The 27791-nt window shown below is 43.6% G+C and overlaps 1 protein-coding gene across 3 annotated transcripts; it reads left to right on the top strand.

Annotated features, from left to right (window-relative positions):
* The first annotated feature begins 913 nt into the window (after positions 1 to 913).
* Positions 914 to 27791, top strand: ZNF217 (zinc finger protein 217). Of its 3 annotated transcripts, XM_041417871.1 has the most exons (7): positions 1457 to 1512; positions 14531 to 14616; positions 14867 to 16666; positions 18726 to 18851; positions 19669 to 21252; positions 24461 to 24584; positions 25739 to 27791. In XM_041417871.1, the coding sequence occupies exons 3-6, from the start codon at positions 15268 to 15270 to the stop codon at positions 24568 to 24570; spliced, it is 3219 nt and encodes a 1072-aa protein (XP_041273805.1). In that variant the 5' UTR covers positions 1457 to 1512; positions 14531 to 14616; positions 14867 to 15267; the 3' UTR covers positions 24571 to 24584; positions 25739 to 27791. The 3 variants fall into 3 exon arrangements, with proteins under 3 accessions (XP_041273802.1, XP_041273803.1, XP_041273805.1); XM_041417868.1 differs by lacking the exons at positions 1457 to 1512; positions 14531 to 14616 and adding an exon at positions 914 to 1002; XM_041417869.1 differs by lacking the exon at positions 14531 to 14616 and having other exon boundaries at positions 1384 to 1512.

Genomic DNA, 27791 nt, shown 5'->3' with positions numbered 1-27791 from the left:
TGGGTAGGGGTTGCTCGTTTTAGACTGGGAGAACATTTTGAGAACTTTAAAAAAAAATAATTAAAAAAAAACCCCAAAACACATGATTTTAGCTGCAATTATTTTAGAAATGTCCTCCATTCAGGCAGGATGATTTTTATGTTGAAGGAAACAAGCCCCTGGGTGCGATGTAGATGTAGTGATGTAAACTGAACTGACTTTAGCAGGTCTCGGTGTGTCTTTGGGGGAAAAAGCAGAGACCTCATGGAAACTCACCTCCTCCTTATCCCATTTACTTGAGGGAGGCGCTAACCTCAGTCTAGCGGAGATTAAGCACTTTGCTAACAGCATTACAGATTGCATTTAACTCCTAAAAACCTCCTCAGTGCCAAGTGGGACACTCGGAAATGTATTTTAAGTCTTTGCCTGCCACACTTCATGGATTCCTCTGTAGCATCCATCCCTCTGGAGCAGACAGAGCAGCTGGGTGTTCGAAAAAAATGAAAAGTAGATGAACCCTCGGCTCTTTTGGGGCAATTTCCGCAGTAAATCTGTGTATTCTGTCCCCCTGCTCCTCGGGCAGCCCTGTGTGTGCCAGGCCCCTCACGGAGCCCTCGGGATCATGGGGGCTGCAGCCACACGACAAAAAGGGTCGTGCTCATCACGTCCCCAGTGACCCACGCAAGGATTAATGCTTCTGAGGTGTACTGGATTTGTGTCTGGGTGATACCGGCTCCGTGGCTCGTGTTTGGCTGGGAGCCGCTGTGTTTCGGAGCGCGTCCATCACTCCTTGTCCGGCCTGAGGGGACGGGGCGTGGCCACCGCCGGGCGTGGCCCTGAGGGCGTGGCCAGCCTTGATTGAAACGCGCCGGGCGCGTGGCCAATGCAGGCCCCGCCCCGCGGTGGGCGTGCCCAGCGGGAGGGGCGTGGCCCGGGGCTGCCCGAGCAACAGCTGCCGCGGAGCCGTTTACAAACAGTGCCCCGAGCGCGGCGCGGCCGCTGCCCCGCGGCGCCTCGGCTCAGGTGAGGCAGGGCTGGGGGGCACCTGCCGGGGGCTCCGGGCCCCTTCCTCCTCCTCCTCACCTTCCCCGCCCCGCCGGGGGTACCTGCGGCAGGCGCAGCCCCGTCCCTCGGGCGGCCTCTGCCGTGAGGGGCCGGTTGTGCGAGTGAGGCGCGGGGGGGGGCCGCTGCCGCCGGGATGTCTGAAGGGTTTAGGGCGCAGCCCCCCCCCCCCATCCCGGTTCGAAGCGGGGCTCGGAGCCCCCCCTGTCCCCGCGCTGTCCCGGGGGCAGCAGGAGGAGGAGGAAGGGCAGCGCGGGGCCGGGGGGGGGGGGGGGAGGTCCAGGNCCGCCGCCCCCTCCCCTGGCGCCCCCGGACGGGGCCGCGCTGCCATCCAACACCTGGGGGGTCGCTGGGCCCCCCCCGAGGCGCCGGGCCGGGCCCGGGGGCCGCTCTCGGCCGGGGTGGGGGTGTGCAGCGACCAGAGACTTATTTCTTTGTGAGTCAAAGATGTTCCTGGAAGAAGGATTTGTAGTAAGTGGCTCATGGGGCGGAGGAGGAGGAGGGGGGGTTGTTAATGAAAAGTTTATTGATCCGTTTTGCCAGTTTTTGTTTCATTTACCTTTGTCTTTCAAAGACCAAAGCCTTCCCGATCATTTCTTTAGCATCGTGTTCTTTTTTTTTTCTTTTATTTTTTTTTAAGGGGAATAGGGAGTTTAGAAAATAAATAAATAAGCCTCAACTGACTTCTTAAGCAACAAAAGAGGTTGCCAGGAGAGGACAATAAAATTCTAGAATATCCAGAGATTGGATTTCATTCCTGTTCCGTGATGCCCCCTGGACTTTCTGGTTTGGGGTGTGAGGCTTTTTTTGTTTGTTTGTTTGTCTCCCACACAGAAAACCTGCACCCAAAGTAAGGTCTGTATGTTCTCTAATGAGCCATCCCATAAAATGTGCTGTGTGACTCCCAGTAAGTATTTGAATTGAAGTGTAATAGTTTTGAAGTGGTGGGGAACAAAAATCTTTCTGTTGGGTTATTGATCTGCTGATGAAAGGCGTTTGAATGTGAAAAGGGTTTAGTTTAGGGGGGTTGTGTGTTTAAAGGCTTTTTTTTTTTAAGGCAACATTTTTTTTTTTTCATTTCTGAAATGACCTTGAGAGCTTTAAAACTACATCAGTTTCTACCAGTGGGTTTGAGGGGGAGGCAGGAGCAGAAGAATCTAGTGAAAATCGAAAATAGAAATAGGAACTGAAGTATAGCTGCAGTGAAATATTTTCTTATAGAAGTATGTGAAAAGGGAAGTTTTTGTAAGAATGTGTGAAAAAGAAGAGAGGGAAATAACGCAGTTTCAGATGCAGGGAGGGGTGGGGGGGAGAGAAGGGAGCATATCATTCTTCACATTTTATTAGGCCGTGAAATGCAGCAGTGATATGATCTGGAAGACACAGAAATAAAACGCCTAACTACAAGTTGAATAGCAGGCATTGACTTGCTGACCAACGCTTCCATGCTTGGTGGGGGCTGCTTCTGGGGCTGCAAAGGTACCAGAGCACAGGGCTGTGACAATGGCTTGCAAATACTTTAACGCCATGTTTTATTGCTCTTAGGAGCTCTTCTTAACTGGAGGTTTGGGAATACGACTGAGACTTTAATTTGGGATGTCCACACTGAGGTTTCAGCCTTTCCTTGGATAATAGAAAAGGACAGTTGCAAATAAGTAGGATAAACTGCATTCTTTGGCAGAGGGGGAGGGAAGAGGGCGAGGGTGGAGGAGGGTTTTTTTTTCTTCCCCTTTACTAGTTCTGTAACTGAGTCAATATTTTAAGATCTGTAGCAGGAATGTGGCTTTGTGATCACTGATCGTTCTGCAACGTGTTTTTTTTTTAGTGAGCAATCTCGTCATGCTGAGCAAAATACTTGGATTTTCGATCTCTAGGCTCTCTCCTGAAATCACCATCTGAGTTTTCAAGTTTTGCCTTTTAAGTTTTTCAGGGTGGTGAATATGAAAAACAAATAACTTTAGAACCGTGGCTATTACAGTGATTATTGATTGGCTTGGCCTTCAGCCAAGCAACTCTTCTGCATGCAGCAGAGTTGCCGATTTAAATTCTGTGGATTGTTTTTCATAAGTTAGCATTTTTTCTTTTAATCTTTAAACAGCATATATGGCAGTTGAGGAACAGTAGATCAGTTTTTAGTTAAGGTTGTTCAATTATGTCTTCATCGCTTTGGAGTTGGTTGAATGACTTGACATGAGATTAAGCACAACAAAAGAAAAGGCAGGGGAACAACAGCTGCCTTCCAGTACCAGAGCTCCAGATTCTGAGCACTTCAGCGTTTTACCTTTTACTGGTACGTGGTGTCAGGTTTTAAATGTGAATATTTCTATTCTCCTTTTCTAGAAGCTCAATCTTGCTGATAACACATCAGCCACTCAAAGCCTGGATGTTCGTGTTTTGGGGGTTGTTTGTCTGCTGCATTTTGCAGAAAATGATCTGAGGATCTGATACTGAGCGGTGAATTGATCTCATTAACTTTTAAGACAAAAGTAGCAAACAGTCCCCACTAGTTTGTACTTGTTTAGTTACTGTGTGGTAAGAACTTTAAGGTGTGTCCTTAATGGCAACTGACGATTCTTGCTGCGAAGCCTTGTTTATTTTAGGTAGATATTTTATACAGAATTTCCAGTGGGACAAATTACTCCACTGACTGCACTTATTCTTTCTGAAGGCTGTCTGTGAGCATAAGCGAATAATTTTGTCATGCTGCAATCAGGCTATATTTAAAAATTGAAGCCATTAAGTTTTGCTGTGTATTTTAAGGCTTTTCCTACTTCCTTTGTTTAAACATTCTCAAACAGTGCATATCATAGATGAGTTTAAAACATTCATATGGCACTGTTGGGGCCGAATTTAAAATTAAAATGAATACCGACGTCCTTGTTGATCAAAATAGAAAAAGCATTTCTTTAAATAAGTGGATGTTTTCTGGTTTTGAGGGTGGTAAGGAGGCTATATTGGTGTCTTGTAAACAAAGTTTCATATTAAGTAGTCTTTAGAGAATGGCTTCCAGGCTTTGCATTAGAGGATTTCTTTCTCTCCCTCTTTAAGTGAATAATGTTTTTTGGTTTTGCTTTGTTTTGGTGGAGGGGTGGGGAGAGCAAGATTTAGGGTAGGGGCTGGAAAAGAGGGGAAGATAATAAACTTTAGCACCTTTTTATCAGACTGTCTTACACAAAAGGCTACTTGATTCTGGTTTCCCCTTTCATTAGATCACACTCCAAAAATTCCTTTTTGAACACTTATTCTAACCTTCAGAAATACCTCCTCTTGCCACTGTATTTTCATTTAGAACTATGCTGATAGATTAATACCATATTTTATACAAAGTGCTAAGTTATTACTGTAATCAGGGGGGAATTATTTTAAAAGGGAACTGTGGCTTTCACTTAGACTTTCAATCCAGTGATTACAGTAAACTTTTAGTTACAAAAAAAAAAAAAAAAATCTGAGAGTTTGCAATTAAGAAGCTCTGGGGAAACGTTAAGTAAATTTTAACTTCCCTTTGTTCTTTGGGACTTTGTGTTGTCCCAGTTCTTTCTAACCTGAATCTTGATTTGGAATGCATTGTCCCAGGAAAAGATTCCATCCAGTGTATATGTAAATACACTCCCTCTTTCCTGTGTTATGAAATGCTGGCATATGGAAAGAGCAGCCCCCCTTTCCCCAAGGTAAAACGGGCTGAGCTTTCTTTTCTTTGCAAGAAGCTGAAAGAAGAGTTTGACCTTTGAACTCAGCCTCACACTTCCACGCTGCTTTCAGGATGATTAAATAACCAAGGATATTTGCCTGTGTCTTATGCTTATTTATCTCACTTTAAATGTTGTAATACTTCACTGTTGAGGTATTGTCTTTAAATATAGCAGGACGAGCCTTTGGGTTGCAGCAGGGCTGCCATGTGCCAGCTCAGCTCTCACTGGGGACACTCTGCATTTCCAACCCCCCTCAGAGCCTTCCCCATCTCATACCGGCATGGTTTGCAGATTGCTTTTAACTTTTAGCCGACTTTGGGGCATTTCTGATCACCCCCCTGCCTTTCTAAGGTGACTTTAGGAAAAAAAAAGTTTTTCTTCCTGGTGCATGAATGCACTGAGGGGATTCTGCTGACTACTGTACGCTGCTTTGAGAGAGATGTGACTCATTCCACAAGAGATTTGCAACTGAATACAAAAGTAAGGAAAAGGATATGACCAAGCTATGTAAGATTCTCAACACATGTTGTATTTTAGGATTAAAAAAGCCTTTTTCAGCCTCAACTTACCTAGGTTTTTATGTGCTTCCAAACAGAAAGTTGCTTTGTCAAAATAATTTGCTTTTAGAAATCAACTTTTTTTTTCCCTTCAGTGAAATTGCCAAATAATCTCCTTTTGTTGCTGATGAAGCTTGTTTATGCCAAACGTGGGTGTATGTCAATGGGAAAAATACATAAAAACTTCTACTGTTGTAATCATATGACTTTGGTCAGAGCATAGTTTATAGCTTATCATAAATCTAGCACTCTTGATTCTTCCTCCTTTTTTTTTTTTTTTTTTTTTTTAAGCAGTGTGATAAGAGCAGACTTTGCAGTTTCAGAGTAGAGCAGTGTACATGCTGGGAAAAATGAGTTTGAAATTAAAAATATAGGTGACATACGTGTTTAGAAACACAATGAGATGGAATTGCTCATCAGGCTGCCTTGAGGATTTCAAAAGAAACTACAAGAGGAAATGTGGGTAGAACATGCAGGGAAATCTATGTAGATCAGGGTGACTTCAAGACTGGAGCAGAAAACCATGCAAGCAGAAGTGAATAATTGACTGGATGGTGCTTTTCTATGTGCTGCAGATTTTATGTAACTAAAAGTATCAAAGTCTGAGTTTGTTTATGCGCAATAGGTACACTTGCATTTCTCACTGTAATAAAGGGGGTGCAGTGTGCTCTGATTGAGCTGCATCAGGGAAACTGAGGCCTTTGTGTTGTGCCTGCACTTTGTTGTGATGGCAGAGAGCTGGATGGGTGAAATCCTGGGGGTTCTCTCAGCCTCTCCTTTGGTACTCAGGAAGAAGCAAATTAGATTTGTTTAGATTTACACAAGGACTCGTGGTTGGTACCATGTGGGCAGAATGGATGTAAAGGTGGCCCAAAGAAGCCTCAATTTCTGTTCACCTTTCCTGTTTGTTTCTAACTTTTTTTTTGTTCTTGTGCTGGTAAACTTGGAGCCTGAAGTTGCCTGTTAGCTCAGTTTCTTGCAGATGCTGCCTCTGCTTTACAGGCCAGCTTGGCCCTGTGCAGCCCAAGCTGTTGGGTACACCCCACACATCCCTGCAGCCCACTGCTGAGGGGGAATGTAAGGCTGGGGAGTTAAAAAGTCTCCATCAGTCTCTGGGAGATCTCCCACCTGCATGGGAGAACGGAGGCAGCTTTTGGAAGGGTCTCTTTCTGTCACTTTTCTATTTTAGTACCTTCAGATGCTACTCCAGGGCATGACTGAACTACAAGTAAATATCTTTTCCCTGGACTCTGTACCTTCTTCCATCTTTCAAGACTGCCTTTTGCAAGCACCTGATTGTGGTTTTGTTTGGGAGTGACAATTTCCAAGTGCCCTGCAGAGGACAGGGATCAGATCCTGCTCTGTTCCTTCCAAGGGGCAGCAGTTTGAGCTGTGCTGGGTGAGAGTTGGGTTCAGACTTGAAGCCAGGTGAGAGCACTAGGGCACATTAATGGCCTTAACAAAGAGAACTCCTTGGAAGTGACCACTGCTCTCAAATTCTGGAGTAGTAAAATAATCTCTTTTCCTGTTATTTCACCTATGCTGCCCAAAGGGATGCAACTTGCCTGTAATTGCTACAGAGGAACTCCTGGCTCTTGAGTAATAAGGAATTAAGTCTAATTTGGTAAACTGAATTTACCACTTCTTTGTAGTTGTGGCTGTTGGAGAGACCTTACATCCCTCTGCCAAGAAGTAAAAAAGTCAAATTTGCTTTTAAGGTCTCTGAAAATACCTTCTTTTAAATGAAAACCAAGACTAAACATACAAGGCAGTCTGTGTAAGGTGAGACTGACTCAACAATAAAAATGTATCACTCATTCCACCGAGAGCCTTTACCTGCTGTGGAGAGAACAATAAACTGTTTTGTAAGGTAAGGGGTCATTGCCAGTTTAAGTGCATGTAACTTCTTGATTTAATGAAGTTGCATCATCCTACAGCAGTGGTGAAATGTGTCCCATACTTATTTAAAATAGGATTATTCTTGTGTCTTTCAGCTCTTCTACAACAGGTATTGGCCACTTCTGTTGTCTAAAGAACGCTTTGGTTTTGTGGCTCCTGAGAAATTCTCTCCTAATCAGAGGGAAAAAGGATAAAAATCTGGCAATTTGAGCAGTCCTTCTGAACTTTAAAAGTCAATACTTACTTGTAGTGCTTCCTCCTTTAATGCCAAGAATTAGTCTCTTTTATATTTGCTCTTGCTCAGTGGAGGAAAAAACATGTGCAGAATGCTGCAAGCTTATACGTTGCCTGCTTTAAAAGGCCTAATTGCATCTTTTGATAGAAGAGGCATTCAGTTCTCTGAGGAGACACACTCAGCTCATCCATCCTCTGCCAAACCCCTGGTAGACATCTAGCCTTCAAGAAAAAGGGACTCCACAGGAAAAGGTTTTTTAGAGAAAGAGGATATCCTTTGTTTTTATTAGTATAGATGTCTGAGATGGGGGGAGGGAGTTTTCCTAATATTGTTCATTATTAACTATGAGTTATTTTCCACTGGTGATTAAAATCCTGTTTGCGAGGCTTCAGGGGGGAAAATGACTCGTGTGTGTGTCTGTTTTATCAGACTGCAAAAGGGCTTTCAACACAAAACCTTTTTGAAGTGTGTGTGCAGAAATGCTTGGATAATAAGTCTCAAATTCTGTGTACGTTCTGGTTGTGTTTTTGTGAATTGTTTTCGGATCATTGTGTTGGAAATCTGTGGTGGTGTTAGAAGGAGCTATAACTGAGCGTCTCTCCTGGAGGGGATAAAAAGGATAAGCCATGAAAGAGTTTAAGTTTAGGATAACTTTGAAATCTTCAAGCCTGAAGGATGAAGACTAACGAGGGGGACTTAAATTTGCAGATGGAGGGAGTGGAAATTCCAGTTTAGGGTCATCTTTTATGTTCTCTTTTCAACCTGAACATCTTCGTTTTGATCTTTCCTGCAACCGAAACAAACAACTCTCTTCCTCCCCTTCCTCCCCCTGAATCTCCATTTCCTTTACAAGTGCTCGTGTTGGTTCTTTATCAGGCTGAACTGTTACCAAAGTATAAAAAACAGTTTTGTGCTTGCACAGTTGGTATAAAAGGCTCCGTGTGGACGAGAAGCAGCACTGGGATCACTCACGTGCTCCTCCTAACACAGAACGCTCTGGGAAGTTGTGTGAAATGATCTACTGTTAAAGATGGGAGCAGTTCTTTCCCTCCCTAGAAAGCAGCAGAATGCCCAGTAATGAGGAATAATTCTTGGCTTCTGTGCTGCTCTGCAAAGTCAGGTTTTATCTGGGCTCACTTAAATAACTCTCCGCTGTTGTCACTGGAGTCGTGGGCAATGGACAATTGTGTTCTTTGAGAAATAAGGTCATGGTCTGTGGAGCAAATAGTGCATCATCTTCGCTGCAATCGGGGACTATCCCTGTGTCAGCCTGGGGTGGCAGAGGCATGTGTGCCTGGTGAGGAAAGCCCCTCCTGCCCCAAGCGTGACTCGCGTTTCTGCTGAAGCGCGCGGAGGAAGTGCCGCGGTTGCCATCAACCCCTGCTACCTGCAGGCACAAACCCGAAGTTCCACGCCGTGGACTTTGGAAATCTGACTCACCTTTTGGGGCAGTTGGTGAGTGAGAGCCTCGGGATGACACTTGGCTTCCCTTTCTGACTAAGTGTGGGAGCTTAGGGATGCCAGGGTACACCAGAACTGCTCCCGGCACTGACCTGGGGTCACTGGTGGCTTGTGCAGAAACCACCCTCAGCCTGGACACTGGAGGGGCATCCCAAAAGCTGGAGCTCCTAAATATTGTTAGGAACTATTTTAGGGTGCTGTTTCTGCTTAACTTTGTAGGTGTGGCACAGCTGCCTTAGCTTTATGCAATGATGTATATGTATATTAAAAAAACGTTCTAAAGGAGTGGAAGTTCAGCTTCAGCTCAGGTTTTAGTTGAGGATTTGAAGGTGTATTTATTTATGCATGAGCTGCTCTGCCTGTGATCAGTGTTACACCTGAACACAGCTGTGCCCAGATAAAACAGATAACATACATAAGGTAGTTTTTATTTGTGGTCCCAGTGAGGTGTTGTTAAAAGTGATGTTAACTGGTTTGTTTTATCTGTGGTCTTTAGGTAGGACTGGAACAACTCAAGTAAATCTTTGAAATTGGAAGTAAAAAAAGGTGTTAAACTTGTAATTTCCAATAAGCAACCAGCAGTGTAAAATCTATTTACCAGCAATCTGTTCTGGGGCATAAACACACCAAGAGGAAAGAACAGTTCATGTAAAATGACTCTTAATATCCTGAAACTTCTTGAAACATGAGGAAAACTGTAGGGTTTTTTTTAAAGTGGAAATGAGAGTTGCATGTAAGTTTCTCAAGTTCAATAGACCCAGTTAAAAATTAAGTTGGTTGATTTGCAGCAGCTGGAAGAAGCTGGTCAGCTAAGCAGTGATAGTTCTGCTGCTGGCCTTGAATTTGAGAATTTGGGTTTGTTGAGGTAGTTGTGTCTTGAGTGTTTATCTGCCAGAGAAGAAAAGTAACTTCAGTGTCCTGGATTTGGCTGTAACTCTTCAAGTTTTCTCACTTCTCTTTTTAAGAAAGTGTTGCAGCAACTACTTTAACTTCTGTAATTGTTCCAGGTCGCTTTTAACAGTTTAACAATAGTTTTGCAGCAAGAATTAGCAAAGAATAGTTGTTTATCCTGAGACTTGCCATGCAACTTTTATTCCCAGTGCCTCTGTAATGTGTTTAAAATGGGAAATTCAATGCTTAGACTGTGCTATTCTCTGAAAGGTGTGTCTAGAGTCTTTGTTACATATTCATGGAAATTTTGAAATGCAGGAAGTAGAAATGCAATAAAATTACTCCTGATAGGTCATTTCCCAAAGAAATCTTCAAGACTATGTAATATGTTGTCTTGGGTTGTGTAATTTAATGAAAATAAATTAAATTTCTCTACAGGCGCTTAATTAAACTTTTCTCTGTTTTAATAATCCATTTATATGCAGCAGGGTTTTGGTGTGGTTCTTAGGTTGTGTGGCAAGTGCAATGAAAACAAGATGTTCTCATGTGTCCAGTGGAATCTTTATGGGTGTTTTGTGGTGTTTATAAATGTAATGGGTATCGCTGTGAACCTGCTGAAACACTCAGCCAGGGATGACTCACTTGTGAGCTGAAGTGTGCTAAATGCTCAGGCTAAAACTTTTCCAGTAGTTTTATTCTGTATTCTCAGCTGAAATATATTTCTGGTGACATCAAGTGCAGTAGGTGGCACCCTGGAACTGAGGTGGATTGGTGACTCCAGGAGAAGTCCAGGGGAGCTGTGCAGGCTCCTCCTGCCCTGCTCACTCCCCTTGGAGCAGCCCCTGGAAGCTCCTGGAGGGGCAGGGGGGTGTTTGCAGGTGAGCCCTGCTCACTCCCCTTGGAGCAGCCCCTGGAAGCTCCTGGCTGGGCAGGAGGGGCAGGGGGGTGTTTGCAGATGGGCAGGGAGGTCACAAGTGGAACTTCTTGCCTTGCTCTGTGAGGGGGATAAGTAATTTTTTATTTCAACCTTGAGTTCATGTGTAGCGAGTTTATCGTTTTTCAGCTGTTGGAAGGAAGGATTTCCTGTTTTGTTCCGTTCCTTTGCTCAGTATCTCTGATACTGGTGTGTCCTTTTGTCTTCTGAAAGTGAAAGAAGACACAAGAAATGCAGGTACTGTACTTTTATTTGTTGAGATCCTGCACAGACCTTCAGCCGTAGTCGATCTCTGATACTGGTGTGTCCTTTTGTCTTCTGAAAGTGAAAGAAGACACAAGAAATGCAGGTACTGTACTTTATTTGTTGAGCTCCTGCACAGACCTTCAGCCTTAGTCACAGTGTTGCAGGTTGTCCACTTTTCCAAGGAAACAACAGAATTGAGGCAACTCTGGACAGTATTCCTGCTGCCTCCAGGGTTTTGAATACCAGGAATGTCATTAATCAGCGTTTTTGGTCTTCAAATCCAAGGCATATTATCCTCAGTAGGAAGAAAGGTTTGTTACTAATGGATAAAATCCTGGTGGGGATATTTGGGTTCTAGTTCTGGCGTGTGTTGGCTTGTCTGAACGCAAGAGCATAAAATCCTGCCTACTTGTAAAAGGCATGGATCTAATCAGAGTGAAGTGTGTAATCACCAGATAGAGAATAGGACTGGAGCTTTCTAACTCACCTCCTGACTCCAGTGCTTGTATTCTTCCTTCTTCTCAGTTTAAATACATTCTTGTCTAGTTGTATCTGCACTTCCCTCCCGAAGTGCTACCTCCAGTTTATTCCCAGTCTGTAGCTGCTCTCTCCTGTGTATCCAAGAGCAAGAGCTGCAAAGAGGCATTTCAGATTCCTGAAACAGGAATATCTTGCTCTGTTTGCAGTGCTGCCTAGAGGATGAGCTGTGGCTGGTTCTTAGGACTGCTCAGAGCCTCTATGAAAAGCAGTGAGAGCACTGAGCAGCCAGCACAGCTTGGTGGAGGCTGCAGAGTGCTCTGATGAAGTCTCCAAAGGATTTCAAACCTATTGATAGCCACCAAAATTGGCCCCAAGCTCCTGTGGAACTCCTGTCATGACTCAGGTGTTGGTTGTACACTCTGTGTTTGTGTGGTTGTGAGGACAGGTTTTGTGTGCCAGACAGCTGAGATGGGATTGAATCAGCCCTGTTTCCAAAGACCAGAGAAGATATTGATTGATTGAGGTGGATTTTTCACCCATCCATGACCAGCCTGGGGCATTCCCTAGATGTGATCTTTGCCTGTTGCTTAAATTGTAAAAATCCCTGGAGCTGTGGCTGTCAGTGTTGGTTTTATCCTAGGCTGGGTTTGGTAGGCCATGTGTGGTGGCCCATGTCAGAAGGAGCTCTCTTCTCCCCCACCTCACCTCACCTCACAATGCTACAAAGAACAGGGCACTCAGGGTGGATTTTGCTGCTTCTCACCTGTTTCCTTTCTCCAGTGACTCAATTCTTGTTGCTCTATCGTGTGTTTGCTGTAGTGCCACAAAGTGGGAGTGTAACAAACCTTAATTGCTTTTTTCTGTTTGTAGACACGAGCAAGGAAGTAGTGGCTGATGAGTTGCAGCAGTTCCCTTTGTGGCACTGCAGGCACTGCCCTTTGGATCTGCCTTCATGCCCCAGAAATGCCTCTGGCCTCTCTGGAGCATGATTTTTACACTTCTTCCTGCAGAGCATTTCCCTATGGCTCTGAAAGCAAATGCGCTCAACTCTTAAGTTTGTTCCACTTTTTTAATCTTGCCTGGATTGTTTTTTTGAAATTTGAAACTTATTTTCAGGCAGATGCTCACTGAGCTTTGCTGTAGCATGTTGGGTAAAAAATACCTTTTAAAACTCCAATAGAAATAGAACAAAAAGGCAAGTTGAAACATGAAGCAGAAAACATGCTAACCAGCAGCCTTTGATATGTTTTCTCCTGATGTTTTACAAAAGAGAAAAAGTTTTTTGAATACTTGAGCTTCAGACTTTGGTTCTGGCTCCTTCACCTGCCTATAGAGAGTGAGGGAAGGTCTGAGCTGGGAGGGGGAGAAAGGCAAAGGCTGCAGTGGAAGCAGAAGTGTCACCCCACACTGAAGGGAACCTGCCTGTTACAGGAGATTTTTGATTCATTCTGCAGAGAGGAAGTGTTAATCATGGCAGTGATGAAACTGAAATGGGGATAAAGGGCGTAGTTAGAAGAGAGACTTTGGCTGCAGAAAATGCAGGTTCTGTTGCCATCAGCAGTGATCTGTTCCTCTTACACTCCACCTTACCCTGCAACATCCTGCATTTGTGTCTGACTTGGGATAAGTCTTTGGCCCAGGTCTAAAACAACTTGGGATTAAAAAACCCTGTACAATTCTTGATATTAATGTGCTGATGGTGTCACCCTGGGTTAGAGGACTGGGTGGTGAAGAGACTTTAAGCTTTGGAGAAACAGAAAAAAATGAAAAGCAGTTGGCAACAATAATTTTCTCCTGTTACTGGCATTCTGGTGTGGTGGTGTTTTATTTTCTATTTTATTTTCTATTTTTACCCATGTTCATTAGGCCCCAGGATCTTGTGGTCTGCATGGTGGGAAAGGAGGTGCTGACTTTTCAGATTAAAAGCGAGGAGTGTTCTCAGGGCAAGGCTGCAGGAAGTGAATGAAGTGTTTGAGATGCTGGATCCATGACTCCTCAGTGTGTGCTGAGGTTTCCTTCCCCAGCTGCTTCTCTTGCCTGGGCTGATTCCTACTGAAATGGTTTAAGATTTAATGGCTTGAGACCACTTTTTCTGTCCAGCCAGCTCTGATCAGAAATAGCTGAGAGTCAACTGATAATCATCTTTATCGTGGAAAGCTGACAGCCTGAACCATTGCAGGGCTGTGGTTGAGTTATTGTCCTTTCTTTGGGTCAAATAAAACAAAATGCTTCCTTTTTCTCCATATAAAAGCAAGGCAAAGGTGGAAATTGAGGTGAATTTTAAACCCCAGCTGTGTCCATGCTGTTTTCTGCTCTAAGAGTTACAGAGAATAATGTATTTTGGGGTCTATTAGTTCAAGTCATGTGGTCACTGGCCAGCTGGCTCTTAGGAAATAATTTGCCAAAGTTTGAGTCAGATTTTGAATGAATTCTTTTCATTAGTTATGACTTTATTTGGAAATGTCTCAGAATTATTCTTCTGCAGTTTATATTAGTCTTGTATTAGTTTGCTGGACTTTTCCTTTACCCAAAAATTTCATCAATTAGAGTCCTGAACTCCACAAAAGTATAGTTTGTCAGCCCAAAGTGTTGGCCCATGAGTTGCTGCTAACAGGCATTACAACTCAGAGATTTAAATTGGAGTTGTAATTAACTATATTATAACCCTGTTTAATCTCATTGAATCTTAAACCTTCCTTTGTGAGTATAACCAATAAAAAATTTTTTGTTTTGTGCCACTTTAAAGGTAGAAGAATTTTGTTTTCATAATGTAATAATTTGCCTCTTGGATGATTTAAATAATAAACCACTGTTCAAGAAACGGTATTATTAGTTCATACAAAACGTTGAGATCTTCTTACGTACCAGGCCAGAATTGTCACAGACATTGTAAATTTGTGGGTGATAGGGAAAGCTTTGAGTAGTGGGGCTGGTGAATGGCTCTTAATACAGAGATTTGTGCTGACACTCCCTGTGTACCAGAACTATAAAAGCTATCTAGTCTTAAAAAAAAAAAAAACAAAAAAAAACCAAAAAAACCCTTTTGCTTAACAGCCTTTAGAGGACAAACAAGTGAAGTTCTGCTGTGGTTTTGCAGGTTCAAGGGAAGGTTACTTGGGCTACTGCATTGTTATGAGTTCAGGAGTGCACTGAAATACGGTTTCAGCAGCATTATATAACTGGGTAAGTGCAGGTTTAGAAAGAATAGACAAAGTCTTGCAAAGAAATAACAGTTGTAAACAGAGGGATGGATGTTCAGGACCAAACTATTTCAACTGTGGCAGATAGAAAAGTGACCCAGGTGCCTTTTACCTATCCCTCGTTGGCTCTTAAAAATACACTTTCTTCTAAAGGTTCTCAGCCCTAATATTTTCATTGTTTGGGAGACAGTACTTCTCTTTTGAAAGGTCTGACTAACTCGTCTCTTTCCCAGGTGCTGGAGTTTCATTGTGGCACTGAACTTGGCCTTGAGTGTATTTTACCCAATGCAACTATTTGAAAAGTTTGTGCAACAAAACTAAGTGCAACTGACTGTATCTGTAGACTTGAAAACTCTCAAGAAACAATCCAAAAAAACCTCATCCCGTCACTGAGCAAATCTGTGGATACTTTTGCTGGGATGTGTGAAAGCACATAAAGCTGAAGAAGAAACAGTTTTCTGCTGATGGAAAGAAAAAATTAAAAATAATTTTCCTGGCAGAGGTTTTCTAGCTGAGCAGACTTTTGAGCACATGTTGGAGAACTCTACAAGTGTCCTTACTGCGATCAGGGAGCACCCCCAGAGAAGTGCAGGCTGCCATTAAGAGATGTAAAAGGGAGCAGAAGGGAGGAAAGATGCCCACGCAGCCTCTCTTGGCATACATGGACGGACCCGAGGGAATCGCCAGCGCCGTGGGAGCCCAGATGGAGACCAGCGATGCCTCCATGACCATCAAAGGAACCAACACCATCTCCTACAAAAGCCTGCAGGAGAAGTTCCTGCTGCAGGCCGAGGGCTGCATGCCCCTGGACTGCATGTTCTGTGATGAGACTTTCAAGCACCCCGAGGAGCTGGGGAAGCACGTGTTAACGGAGCACAGGCCCACGCTGTGCGAGCCCGCCGTGCTCAGGGTGGAGGCTGAGTATCTGAGCCCTCTGGATAAGTGTCAGGTAAGAACCAGCTCACCTTCGCCGAGCAACCAGCAGGACAGCGAGGAGCTGAGCTGCAAAGTTTGTGGGCAGACGTTTGACAAAGCTTTTGACATTGAGGCGCACATGAAAAAGCATAAAGATTCTTTCACGTATTGGTGTAACGTCTGTGGGCGAAGATTTAAAGAGCCGTGGTTCCTCAAAAATCATATGAGAACGCACACTGGAAAACCTGGTTCTAGAAACAAACATCAGCAAGGTTCTGAAGGCCCCATAACAATAAATGAAGTGGTGCAGGAGCACGTAACTGAAAACGTAACGTCACCTTACAAAATTTGTATGGTTTGTGGTTTCCTATTTCACAATAAAGAGACTCTAATTGAGCACAGTAAAGTGCATACCAAAGAATCAGTTCCCAATGGTGAAAGCCCCCAAGTGACTGCTGAAGTCAATGCAGAAGAAACATCTCAAAACCAGGAATTTTTCCAATTCTTGAACTTAAGACCAAATTCGGTTCCAGAAAAGGACAAACTGCAGAAGCTTGCGAAGTGGATCGCTGAGCTGGATCCTTTCACCACGTATCAAGCATGGCAGCTGGCTACCAAAGGTAAAATTGCAGTTGGCCACGGGCAGATTAAAGAGCCAGGGCAAGAAGGAAGTACAGACAACGATGAGTCATCTTCAGATAAAGAAGAACTCTGTGAAATTTGGAATGCAAATAAAGGTAGCCAGGCTGAAACTACAGGGAAGTCAAAGGTAAATAAAAACAGCAGTTTCACAGGGAATGGTAACTTAACCCAGGACAAACTGAAACATCCCGCTGGTGAAGTGCCTTCTATGGAGATGGATTCTAAATCATCCCAGAACAAAGAGAAGCCAACCCACTGCTCTGAGTGTGGGAAAGCCTTCAGGACATACCACCAGCTGGTCCTTCACTCCAGAGTGCACAAGAGGGACCGGCGGGGCGATGGAGAGACCTCCTCTGCTGCCAGGACCTTCTGTGCCGACATCATTGGGAACCTGGAGGAGAACGGGGCAGCAGAGAGGATGGAGGGAGGCTCTGAGGATGGCTCTGAAGATGGGCTTCCAGAAACAATTAATTTAGGTGAGTAGCACGGGGAGCACTTCAGTTTGAAGTGGCTGTTACTGAGAGTTGTTTAGGAACTCCTTAGAGCCAAAGAATGCGTCGCGCTTTTCCGTTATCTTTTCAGAACGTGATAGGAAATGTTAAAAAACTAGATAGGGAATGTTATGGTGGGGGAAAGGGAACAGAGAAAAATGAGAGGTAAGGAAGGTTTGGATGCTGCCTTCTTTGAAGTTGTGTTGGGGCTTCTTGCTGTTACTGCAGTCATTGAAGTAGATTTCATAGCAGTGAGTTTAACAACTGGGAAAAGTCACTGTTTACTCACTCTTTATCTCTGACTTTACTGAATGCTTTGGAGTGTTCTATATCCCTTCTCATCCAGCACATGATTTTACAAAGAGTATTTTATGAGAAATAATTGCAGTATCACTTTCTTCCTCCCTTTATCTTGTAAGGGCAAAAAATGTTCAGTGCTCGACACCAGCAGTTTTTGAGGCTCTGAGAAGTAAAGAGTAATTTAAAACTTTTTTCTATGTAACTGCAAGTTCAGTGTTTGTTTTGAACAGTAATTTGAAAGGCTAAATGTCAGAACCAGCATATTTGAATCATTTGTGTGAGGCCACAGGCTGTTAATTTGTGGACCTGTATGTAAGAGAGGTGTATATTTAACTCCTCTGCCTGGAAGGATTGCTGACAGCGTGGATGGATTCCATCTGTACATTACCCAGGATTAATTCTGCGTGTCACAGTGTCTTAGAAAAGCAAGTGATACTGAATGATTCCTTAATTGAAAAAGATTGCATGTCAGGGGACAAAAGGCCTGGCAGAAAGTCTCCAGCTAATCTGCCCTTCTGTGTGTGACATGCTCCCAGCCGGCTTTGAAGAACAGACACTTGCATAATCTCAGGGCAAGACACGGCGTACAGAACGTCCTGGCACCCACACAGGCCTGACTTTGCCATTTCTGGTAATGTGCAGCCCTTTATTTCGCCTGCAGGAACAAAGGAATGAAATGATTACCTAATGTGAAGTTGCTTAGTTTGTTTCCCAGCGCCTTATCCTAAAGCAGAGCAGATTTTGGTGCGAGCTGCTGAGTCACACCTCTGGAGACACGAGCTGTTTGTTTAACTCACCAGGGCTGAGCCATGCACAGCATTTCCAGGAGAGACTTTCCAGCAGGCAGGAACCTCAAAGAACTCTTTCAAGTCTATTATATATCCGACTTCTTAGTCACACCGAAGGTCTCCTTCCTCCCAAGGTTTCCAGTCAGCCTTGCCTTGGGTGTTGAGTGCAGTTGTCTGGATTTTCAATGGGAGCTGCAGTCGGTGTTTGGGTGAATTCTCTGCCATTCTGCTGTCCCTGCCGCCCTCCTGTGGCACCTCCTGCCTCTGCACTGGAGTGCAACTGCTGGTTATCCCTGGGTTTGTTCCTGGAATACCCGGGGAACCAACCCATTGGGACACCCTGGCATTTCCTCACTCCCTAACAATACAGTGAAATATTCCTCTTGCATCTAAGGAGCTTGTAGGAAATATTGCTCATCAAATCTAAGGAGTGTCTCTCTACAGACATTCCACTGATTAGCACATAAATAATGCCGTTATTAGAATTAATTTTAAAGAAAAGGTATATTTGCCTTCCTTCTCCACCTGTCTGTGTTTGGCTATCATGCACAGAGAGGTTTTTGTCTGAATCATCCCACTCACACTAATTCAAACACCCCTTTAATAAAATAATACAGTTTATAACCTGTGTGAGTATTTGAGGTGGGCCATTCTCCATCAGGGTCCTGCAGGTCAAGAAAGAGAACTTTTTTTTTTCTTCTTTGAATCTTATTTTGCATCGTTTGTTCTGTGGGCTCCTTGGTCACTGTCACAAACCACAGTGTTGTGGACAGAAATCTCTAACTCTTGTGCTCTTGTTACTCAGAGTGCAGCAAAACACAGCAAAAGTTACTTGCAGAGTGTAGAATTTGACTGCAGTTCAGAATTTTATGTTTATCATGAAAAAAATTACTGTTTTTAACAAGACTGCAAATTTGCATTTGCTCTTCGTAATATGCCTGTGTTTTCTCCCAAAGATAAAAATGAAGACAGTTTGGAAAGAACAAAAGTTAAAACTCTTGGAACCTCCAGAGAATGCAGCTACTGTGGAAAGTATTTTCGCTCCAATTATTACCTCAATATTCATCTCAGAACTCATACAGGTAAATGGGGGCTACACCTTTTGGGGAGGGAAGTCTGCTGAATCCACTTGGATAAAATGTTTGATTTTGCCTTTGAAAAAAGGCAGAAACTGCCTTCAAAATTGCTGATGTTAAGAACAAAGCTTTCTCTTAATTCTAAGCAAAATTAAATAATTGCAATTAAAATTTATTTGAATTATTTACATAAGTATAAATGGTTTTAAGTAATGCTAATTGCATTAAGTATTACTAAAACCATATATTTTAAAGTTTTAATTTTTTCTGCATTTAGTGGTATAGTGAAAGTTTAGGGTTTGGTTTTAATTTAAAAACCAGCCAATTTCTCAGGTGTGAAGTTGGTTGTCTGCCAGCTGCTGCTACCTGGGGAAAAGCTGAGTCTCTTTTTCAACTCAGCTCCTTATTTTGCATAGCCAGACAAACCCTTGCTGCTGCTGCCTGTGTGTTCTTGGGAGGCAGCTCTGTTTCCAGCTGAGCTGCCCCATTTGTGTTGGGAATAGGGCACTTGTGGGGTGATCAAGGGCTGGAACTTGTTGGGGTTGACCCAGAGTTCCACTCCTTGCTTATCTCTGCCAAGCACTTTGTCAGCTCCCATCTCCATCCATAGGCAGAAACATCCCAGCACAGCCAGAAGATGTCACTGTAGTTAGTAAAAGCATTAGGATACTGTTGTTTAAATGTTTTACATGAGTTTGGGACTTAGGAGTGTGGAAGGGGAGAGAAAAATCAGTTTTAGTGTTTTAGAGTCCACAATGTTCCCTTGCGTTTGTGATCAAGACTTCAGATCTCAGACTGATTTACTGATAAATCTGTGTTGCAGGTGAAAAGCCGTACAAATGTGAATTCTGTGAGTATGCAGCAGCCCAGAAAACTTCCCTGAGGTATCATTTAGAGAGACACCACAAGGACAGGCACGGTGACAGTGCAGCTGATGGGAAGGGTGACAGCAAAGGTTCCCTGCGGGGTCAGGACACGGCGCTGTCGCTGGCTGCTGATGCTGCTCCAGAAACCAAAAACCTGAAGAGGCTTTTTGATGGTGCCAAAGATGCTGAGAGCTGCCCACCTGCCAAGCAGCAAAAGGAAGTTCTGTCCTTGAGCAATGCAATAGGCAGCACAGTCTTTTTAAAAGTAAAGAACAATTCCAGGGAATCGAACAAAGGTTCTGTTTGTAGCGGTTTGAATCAAGTACCTGAGAACGTGCCTGGTCCTTACCCAGAGAAACTAAGGGCTGAGAAGGAAGCCAAGGAAGCTCAGCCCAAAAGAGAGAGAAAGGCTTCTGTGGCATCAGAGGAAGATGATGTCCAGTATATCTGTGCTTTTATTGGTGGGAAAAATGTGAACAATATGCAAGAATGCACTGAGAACTACAAACGCAGACCTGTCGTGGACTGCCACGAGCAGCCCTTGGACTTATCCAGTAAAACTTCCCAGGAGTGTTCAGTGATTGCAAGCAGAGGCCTGCTGGCCCCCAGCACCTGCCCCTTCTGTACCTACAGGACATTTTACCCCGAGGTCCTCATGATGCACCAGAGGCTGATGCACAAGTACAACCCCGACACTGTTAACAAGAACGGCTACAGGAGCAAGGCTGTGGCCAAGGCCCGGCGCACGGGCTGCCCCCCGGCCCTGCTCGGCAAGGATGTGCCTCCTCTGCCTCTCCATCCCAATAAAAACAAGGCTTCCACAAATCCACAGCAAAAGCCACTGCAGACAGGGAAAGCCAAGCAGTGTGCCCCTCCTCAGAACAAAGCCCCTCTCTTCTCCGTGAGCGAGTCGAGCAGCGCAGCCCCGAGTAACCTCAAGTTTCATAAACAGCAAAGCAACATTGGAGCTCAGGCAAACAACTACAGACAACCTCAGCAAGAAGAAGTGCACTCCAGTTTCAGGATCTCTCCAGTACTGGACAGAGTAAAAAAATCTGAGTATAAAATCAAAGTTCTGGGTGCCCCAGTGACTCAGTCCGGTCTGGTCAGCAGCAGCATGAACGGGGTTCTCGAGTCTCACCTCAATGAACCTGGCTGGGCTTGCCAGAGAGGGAGAGACTATCTCTGTAGTAAATCTGGGAGCAATGCAAGTCTGGACTATGGAGAAACCTCTTCCAAACGGATGAAACCCTCTGTGGTAGCTGTGGAGCACCTGGACTCTCCTCTGGCTAATTACAGGAGATACGAAATGAGCAGATTTCGTGTTGCAAACAGATATGCAAATCTGCTACCTCAGGAATACCCTCGTACCAAACCCACATCCTCTGTTCTGCCAACCAAACAAGGGCTCCTCAGTGCAGATGATGCTGATCCTCCCAATGGATTGACTGCTCTCAAAGCTTACGAGCCTTACAGCTCTGGATCACTTTATGGTTCCTGTGGATCTAGCAATGGCCAAGTCACCAGCTCGACAGGAGAAGGTACAATCCCTCCTTCCCCTCTCACACCGCTGCACAGGGAGGGGAATGGGGTATAAATGAATGTGTGCCCACCTTGAAACATTGAAAATACAGCTGTACTTAGCATTTCACCAGGTTCAGTCAGTGCTTGGATTTTAAACTTAAAATCCAGGTTCAGCAAACTCCTGGCTTGGGGAGTTAGGTGTGGAAGGGCTGAATTTTAAAGGGGGGTCTGAAGTTCCTCATGTTCCCCCTTCCCCTCTGCCATGGGTTTCTGATGGCAGACATGTATTGTTTGCTCATCAGACCACTCCAGACATGTTGACTAATCCAGGATATGGAATGATCCTTTCTGCTTAATGTGCCAGAAGTCTTGCACCATCTGGAATATTAATAATACTTTTTACCAAAAAAAAAAAAAAAAAAGCTGCCATGGACAATTGTTCCCTTCAAGAGCAGAAAAGGATGTATTGCAATCATAAAACTGATGTAGATTTTAGACTTCTGCTCTTCAGTGGCTTGGTTTTTTTTTTTTTTTGCAATGTTTAACTTCTAGTAGGAACAGAATACTTTGTTAAATCAAGACAACAGATCTCTGCTATTCTAATTATGGTGTAGCAATGCTCAGTGGAAACTTTTGGGCCTAGCAGAGATAAATGATTTGTGATGTATTGGGAGATCTCTGGTACTTCTACAAAATACATGCTTTTTGTGTTTTGTCCTTGGTCAACATGTTCAAAAAGTCAGCAGGAGGCCAAGATTAAAAGGTGCTGGGTGATATTTAAGCAGTTGTCTGACTATTTGTAGAAGGTGGTATTTATGACTTGAAGCTGAGCTCAGCATGGACTTAGCTACAAATACAGGACTTTGAATTTTGAGACGAAGATCCCATTATAAAAATGAATAGCCTGTGTGGGCTGTGTAGTCTGAAAGTCTGTGAAGTGGCTGAACTCTGAATGCTCCCGTTCTCTGCAAGCAGTAAAGTTGCTTCTCTGAAGTAGTCTGGGATGGTAACAAGCAGGGGTGTGTTCCCTCAGGTCAGCAAACACTGAATCCACATTTAGTTATGAGGCAAAAAAAAAGTATTTGCTCACTCTGTTCTGCTTTTTGCTTGCTTGTTTTAAGGTTGTGGGCTTCAAAAATACATCACATAGAAATAATTCATATTCATATATAAATATGCAGGCTTTCCTAGTGGGTTATGGGAAAGGTGAGGGAAGGTGTCACAGCTGTGTGCCCAGGCTGGGCAGGATGTGGAGAAGGAAAAGCACCAGAGCTGAGTCACTGGAGGGTGAGGAAATGGGGTCAGCTCCTGCTTTGGTGCAGGTTTGGGGCTGTGTACCCTGGGCTGCTGTGAGAAATGCACAGTGGGCCCTGGGCTGCAGGAGCACAGAATCCGCAGAGCTGGGGGTGTGCAGGGATCACTGAGGGATGGGGAGCTGTCAGCAGGGAGCCTGCTGCAGGAGCAGCTCTGGTTTTCAGCACTGACTTCCCTGGAATCCACCTGGATCTTCTTTTGGGAGCTCCACCTGTGCAGAATGGTCTCAGGCTGGGCTTTGCTTCCGCTTCCCTGGGGCCAGCCTGCAGACACTGCCCTGCAGACAGGAACTTTGTTATTTAGAGCCCCCAGAACTGTGGCTGCAGCTAATTTGACAGCATTGTTGTCATGGAAATGAGGATTTCATTGTTCATTACCCCTGCTGCTGGTGGCTCAGGGCGAGAAAAGCAACTTTTTATGGCTGTTACCTCCATTGGAAAGGCTCTGAAACCAGCCCCCCTCTACTGGGCTTTCATAGCAACTTCCATAAAAGCCCTGGGCTAGAAGATGTGGGTTTGTAAGGTTAATTTCTTGGTTTTTCAACCAATTTGCTTAGAAATACCCAGCCCAAACCTTGATCATTATTGAGAAGGGTACAGGATAACAGCCCAGCAACCTGTCTCACTGTTAGAATTTTATTGTGGGGGGAGAGCAGAGATAAAAGTTTTTTTAAAATTCTTTTTATTTTTCGTTAAAAATCTGAAACACAACAGCTCCTCTAGACTTCAGCTGTGCGATACCATCTGCAGAGTTGTGCAGGTGCAGACCTGCAGCTTTCTGCCCCCTGTTCCCCTTGAACCCTGCTGATTTTCTAATCCACGATGTCAAAACCTTGTTCTAAGGGCCCTGTGCCTCGTGGCAGCATCCCCGTGGTGCCCCCGACGTGTTCTGTCTCATGTTAAATGCTGGATCAAGTTGTCAGGAGAATATGTTCCACTTGGCAAACTTGATTAAAGCATGATGCCTTCCCTTATTGCTTGTAAGCTTTGCCATCCCGTGTTGCCCTGAAGAGACAGAAACATTCTGAAACCACTCAGTTTGTGTTATTCTCAAATTAGTTGCCTTTGCAATGGCAACATGTTATCAGGGATAACCTGTTGGCTGATTGATTTGGCAGAGGCTGCAAATTAAAGACAATTGCTCGTGACACACTCCAATGGCTCCGTGGATTCTGTTGAAATATTAATTTGGCTGTGCCATTTTAATTTAATTAAAGATCAGGAGGTTTTTTTTTTTTTTCGATGCTGCACTGGAAGCTTTCATGGAATATGGATGGCAGTTGGGCTTTTTGGATCCTGTGGGAGTAATGATTCTGGACTTTTTGCCTTAATTTTATGAAGTGTTTTTGACTGCTTGCCTAAGCCAGTAAGACTTAATATGGAGCAGGCATTGATTTCACATTTATAAATGTGAATTAATGGTCTCAGATAAACACAAAAGTACCTGTATACTAGGCTGAAAATTGCTTAACAAAGGTCTGCAAGTAAATGTGTATTAAAAGTCTTTAAAGTGTCATGAGTTCCATGTAATCCTTGATGGCAGCAGTGAAGCCAGTTTCCCTCTCAAATACTCATTGAAAAATTCAGTTTTCAGACGAATACAGGAACTGAATTAGGCATTGAGGGTGCAGCACTTAGACCTCCTTAGGCAGGGCATCTGCTGTGGGATGAGTTAAGCAAAGACATTTCTTTCATGCAAATGAGTGAAATTTGGAGCTGGACATCACCTGGATAAAACTTAGCACAAAATTGTTAAATTATCTTTTCATTCTCCTTGTATTTATTCTGCATCCTGAATTCCCTATAATAGGAATATCTGATTGTGAGATGATTTGTCAAGTTATTTTGGATTCTGGATGCTGGGAGGAGCAGGAAATAATGCTAACTCCCTTAAATGATTTTTTTTTTCCAGGAAAGAGATCAGTGTCATACCAACACTTACCCAGCAACCTGCTGCAGAAGAGAAGTTACGAGCCCTTTGTGGGGAACACACCCTTCAGACCCAGTGACAAGAAGAACTGAATCACTCAAGAACGGTACACAAACCTTCTGAACTAATTGTTCCTTACACGTTGCATGGGGTGCTGATGGCATCAAAGGTTCCTGTGCAGCATGAGGGGAGCTTGTGAAAGTCTGAGCCTGAAAAGAGAAAAATCCTCCTTACAAAATCACCAGGTGCTGGGGTGGCAGCACCGATTGTTTGGAGTAGTGGCAATGGCTTCTTTGATAGGGACAAAATGCTCCTTTTTCAAGAGAAATGGGAGGGTCACTAAATAAATACATTAATTACTTACAATTCCAGTGGGAAGTGTTCAGTGAAAGCCAGGATGCCGAAGTTGAGCCAGTCCTTGAGGAGGGTGGAGGTGCCTGTGGCACTGCTGGGGGTGCTGGGGGTTGCTGGCTGGGCCCTCCTGAAGGTGCAGACCCTGCTCTTGCTGCCCCTGCTGAGCCCTCAGCACTCCTCAGACCACAGCTCCGGCGTGGCTGAGGCCAGAGGGAAGGGAGACCTTCCTGGGCAGCCCCTCCTGTCATCCAGGGTTATCCCAGATGTTTTCCCTGCTTGGCAGAGGGAGGCTGTGCCCTCCTGGGGAGGGAGGTCAGCTGTACCTGGTGCTGTACCTGGTTCATCTCCTCAGTGCTGGATCTGAGACCTCAACACCCTTGTGCCTGCAGCAGCCTTCACTGCTCAGGACAGAAGTGCTCTGCAGGACTGGAAATAAATAGATGTGTTTGCATTTTCTAACCCAGAGCTACAGATCATTTCCCTTTTAGGGTAATACTTAAGGAGTATTTCTGGAATGCTGTAGCACCTGGGCCAGCACACATGATTTTATGGAAAGAGCTATCAGACATTGAGTTGACAGCTTTTAAAACACTTTTATTTCTTGGTATTCTTCTAATCTTACTGCTCTTATTGTCCCCCTGCTAAGCACAGATGTGTCTGGTTGTGTTGTTAACTTGATTTCATGCCTGAAATTCTTCCTGGGGCTGAGCATCTTCCAAAGTAGACTTTATTTGCCAGATAAAAGCTGGCAATGCATGCTTCCATGGCAGTATCAATTCTTTAGCAAGGACGTGGAAGGAATTCCCTTTGTTATAAAGACACTCCTCCCAGCAAAAACTGTGCTGTATTCTAGAGCTGTACACCACAAATTCATATTTATTCCTCTTTTTTTTCCCACCCCCCCAGGTCTAAGGACACAAGTGCATATTCCATGGAGTTATACCTGCAGTTCATCCCCTGAGGAAGAGAAAATGGTGAAAGCTACTGAACTAAGCTGTGATTGTACTGTATATAGAAACACTACAGTTTTATAATATTGCTTCTTTTAACATTTTGTACCAAATAGCCATACAAAAGTAGTCTAAACAGTTGGGTTATGAAGGTGTGTGGAGAATGTATATCTTGACCTTGACTTTTGAGTATTTTTCATTAGATTTAATTGACCAAATATTAGGTAGGAGTTCTATTTTTACATACTTGAGCGCTGCTGAAGAGTTTTCTCTTGGAAAGAATATATATCGTTGCACCTCAGGTAAACTGTAAATATTGAAGTTGAAAATCCTGTTGGCGTAATGCTCCTTTTTCATAAAAGTGAAAGTTTCTCATCTGTTGGTTTGTTTTTTTTTTTTTTCCCTGTTGAACTATGTTAGTTTTTTCAAAGTTCCAAATAAACTGTCTGAAAGTGTCCGGTTTATAAATGTTGTGAACATTAAAGCAACGGTGCTGACATTGATCTGCCTTGGCTGGGTGAGGACCAGGACGTGCTGGAGGGCTCTGCTGCTCTGGGGTTCTTTCCAGCATGCTTTTAAATGCAAACATGAGGCAATACTTGACATTTTGGATTTCCTGAAATGTGGCTGGATTCTTCTCTTGGCACTGGTTGCTGTTCTTCAGAGAAGCCTCTTAAAAACACCTCTGCCACCATCCAAACAGAAAATCCCTGGGACTTGCTTGAGAAACAATAATAATCTTCACGTTTCAAATGTTTGGTTCTGTACTAAGCTCCACACAGTCACATTTCAAGAAAAAAAAAAAAAAATCCTTTGCACCTTTGTCCAAAGCTGTAAAGTCTCAAATAAGAGCATTGAAATATGAATTTGGGTTCTGCAGACTGCAAAAGGGATGTGGCTGTGATGGAGCCTACTTGACTGTGCTTGGAAGCTTCTTGATGTCAAGTTTTAGCATCTACTGGGTGTTTAAAATGAGTGAGAAATAACCTGTAAATGGGAGAATATCTCCTTTTATTTTTTTGTGAAGACAACAAGAGTTTTTTCTAATGCACATGCAGTTTAATTTTTGTAAAGGGAAGATGGCCAGTTACCAGCCAGTAAAGCAGAACTGTTGCATATTTTAACTTGCCTTCCTCGTTTCTTCTCATGAAGTTGTAGTTAAGAGTTAATTCCTTCTGTACCTGGCTTTGACTTCCATATATTTTAGTAAAACAAAACAATTAAATATTTTGCACTGTTTGTTTTTCTCTCTTCCCTCTTACAGCAAATGTAAAATAGCAAAACCTAGAAACTCTTTGTTTTTTCATTATGCAACTTGAGATGTTCCAGTTGTCTTAGTTCCTGTAAGTGGGACTGGTTTTTAATGTCTCTGTAAACTGGCAATGGAATGAAGTGCTGTGTATCAGGAAATTGTACACTATTGACCTGTTTTCCTGTTCATAAGCTGAGCCATATGTACATAATCTAGATTTTGTTTTCCTAGTTTTGCACTTTTATAGCCTATTTTTTGAAGATGAATTCACTTGGAAAAGGGTTAATCTATTTTTGTGTGTGATCTCTCCCTGTCCTGGAGGTGCAGGGCTGCTTTTTAACGTGTTGCAGCAAACAGACCTAAGGCTTGTTTGTTTTTAATCTCCCTTCATGCTGGTACAGTTTCCCTCAAGGCTTTTTTTGGGGTTGGAATGGAAAAATGGACCTGAAGACTCCATTCCATGGCAGCATCACCACACTTTGCCCATCAGTATTAACTATTGGGATACTACTGGTTTTGTATGTTCCTTTGGAAATAACAGTGCATATATAGAGGTACAAATTGTTGATTTTTTTTTTCCTTTTTTTTTTTTTTTTTAAATGTATTTATTTCATTCCATTTTGTTCTATTTTAATTGTTGGAACCGGAAGTCGGCAAGCAGCAGGCACACATTACTCATTTAATTTATGATGTATTTCACTTTAGTTGAGTATATTATTACATGTGGATGTAAATATAGACTTGGTGTTTTGCAAAA

The sequence above is a fragment of the Onychostruthus taczanowskii genome, unplaced genomic scaffold (genome assembly GCF_017590055.1).
Source record: "Onychostruthus taczanowskii isolate IOZ18803 unplaced genomic scaffold, ASM1759005v1 scaffold57, whole genome shotgun sequence".
Lineage (NCBI taxonomy): Eukaryota > Metazoa > Chordata > Aves > Passeriformes > Passeridae > Onychostruthus > Onychostruthus taczanowskii.
The sequence above is the reverse complement of the archived record's forward strand: the minus strand, read 5'-3'. Positions and strand labels throughout refer to the sequence as shown.